General features: G+C 37.5%; 1 protein-coding gene across 1 annotated transcript; it reads right to left on the reverse strand.

Annotated features, from left to right (window-relative positions):
- Positions 1-1395: 1395 nt before the first annotated feature.
- LOC101715238 (olfactory receptor 4C11) lies at positions 1396-2330 on the reverse strand. The gene is given in 3 exon segments (XM_004852581.2): positions 1396-1812; positions 1814-1858; positions 1860-2330. Coding segments are annotated over 3 exon segments (933 nt in total).
- Between the last annotated feature and the right edge of the window lie 284 nt (positions 2331-2614).

Below are 2614 nucleotides of genomic sequence, written 5' to 3' on the forward strand. Positions count from 1 at the left end.
AAAAGGTCCAAAGGGGTAGGGGTAGTGGGAGGGGCAGGAGAAAGGAAAGAAGGGAAAGGAAAAATGATGAGAAATGGAAAAAAATGGAAGTAAAGTCTTTGTAAATAGGAAAGGATGGAGGGTGTGAAGGGAGGGCTAGGAATGGGTAAAAAGTAAAAACCAGGATGCATTATGTAAAGGTACAATTCCCAATGAGAAATGTAATTGTGTTGTGTACCTACAATGTACCAATAAAAGAATTTAATACAAAAAATTAGTTTAATATTCATCATATGCCTTATAAATAATAAAAGGTGTTAACAGAAATAGTTAACTTTACATTGTGTGCGTGTGTGTGTGTGTGTGTGTGTGTGTTTTGTTATGGTTGACAAGATTAAGCACATTTATTGTGGCCTCATATCTTTATTGTGTTTTAAATATATGACTGTCCTTGTGCCTGACATGTCAACTGTGGAACAGAAATGTAAACTCTGGACTTCCTAATGTCTTAGGAAACAAAAAAAAATGAGCACAAAAGCATCTTTGGTTAGTTTAGTAGATTTTCTAAAATATTGTCTTTTACAAGAGACATACTTAGAATTCTTTACTCCAATTCAGTAACCAGGAGCAAGATTTACAATGAAGTGGAGCCTTCTAACAGCACTAAAACTGAGATTCACATTAATCTGGTAAAATTGAAGGATATTAGATGTTCATGATAGAAACTTTGATTTGTATATCTCAGGCACAGCTGTTCACTTCATCTGCAAACTTTAAGCATGAAAATTTCATTAGAAATTCTAATTTGCCAACTTATTAAGCACCACAAATATAAAAATGTGTCTTCCTACAGCACCACTGGGGTCGCTTTAAACTTGCTCACAAAAGAGAAGTGTCTTATTTCCAAATAACCAGGTTAATTGGATTTATTTCATTAATATTATCAACTTCCACTAAGTAGATCATGTAATTTTTATTTCAAATATCATTTTTTTTCTTGCTGCTGTTCAGTGTCAGTAAATATACTATATTCCTAATATGGTTAAATATTTTAGCTTAGTTTTACAACATCTGTTATTTTAGTTTTATAAATCTTAGTGTCTCATTTTCTGTTATAGGTTCAATACACAACATAAAGGTTGGTGAGAACAAATAAGGGAAAAAGAAAAACCTGAGGTTGAAAGATTATTGGTACATAATTATTCGAGTTAATCTGTATCTATCACTGACACAAAGAACCATGGTTCTTGAAATTAATAGTGGATATATATAAAATTGTATATAGTGCTTGGGGTTTTAAGGTATTCATAACAGTATCTTATATCTGCACTATTTAGACATGATTACATTAGAAATCTATACTAATACAGTGAAATTGCAACTGAAAAAGTAAAGTAATCACACTGGGCTATCTATTCACCTTTTGATTTCTGCTGTCATTTTCATATGCCATAACTTTCTTATGGCATTTGTCACCCCTGCATTCCTCAGTGCGTAGATGATGGGGTTGAGAAACAGGGTCCCAATGGTATAAAACACGGCCACCATCTTGTCCATGGGGAAGGTGGTCTTGGGGCACACATAGATGAATACACAGGGGCCAAAGAATAAGATAACGACAATGAAGTGAGAAGTGCAAGTGGAGAGAGCCTTCTTTCTCCCTTCTGCACTGTGGTTTCACAGTGAATGCAGGATGACAAAGTATGAGATCATCAGGAAAATGAAACTGCTTGAGCAGATGGCTCCACTGTTCAACACCACCAGCAGGTTGACCATGTGCGTGTCCATGCAAGTGAGTTTCAACAAGGGCTGCAGATCACAGCAGTAGTGGTCAAATGAGATTGGGTCCACAGAACGGCAGCCTCCAGGCCAAGATGGTCTTGAGCTGTGGGGTGTATGAAAGACCCCACCCAGGCAAAGACCATCAAGAGGAAACACACTTGCCTGCTTATGATGCTTGGGTAATGTAAAGGCTTACAGATGGCCACATAGAAATCAACGGCTATGAGGATGAGGACGAAGATCTCCAGGCAGCCAAAGAAATGCAGCATGAAGACTTGGGTCATGCACTCATTGTAAGATGTGACTTTCCTGGCAGAAAAAGTACCTGCAAGCAGTCTAGGGGCTGTGGCTGTTGAGAAGCAGGAGTCAGCAAAGGACAAATGGAACAGGAAGAAGTACAGGGGGCTCCGTAGAGTCCGCCTACGCTTGATGGTCACCATGATGAGCAGGTTGCCCACCACTGTCCCCACATAGAAAATCGAGAAGATCAAGAACACCATTTTCTACCTCAGAGGATCCTGGGCCAATCCTAAGAGTATAAACTCAGTTACATTGTTATTTAGTGGCATTGTTTCAACCGATGTCGGGAAATCACAGGTTGGAAACCCTTAACCTGCCAAGGAGAAAAGAAAAAAATATGAAAAGAATTCTAAATTTGGGGACTGAATACATACATATTCTCTATCATGAAACTGTGACTTCCTAACAGGATATCACCCATCAATCTATGTTACTTTTCTGAAAAATATGGAATTTATGCCATTTATTTAATACATTTATCAGATTACACATGAATATAATGAAAGAGAAAATGCTCTTTCAAACAAAGTGAAGGATTATTTTAGGGGTTTGG

Source organism: Heterocephalus glaber, unplaced genomic scaffold, assembly GCF_053883595.1.
Source record: "Heterocephalus glaber isolate CG9 unplaced genomic scaffold, H.glaber_assembly_v1.0 deba00000896, whole genome shotgun sequence".
NCBI lineage: Eukaryota > Metazoa > Chordata > Mammalia > Rodentia > Bathyergidae > Heterocephalus > Heterocephalus glaber.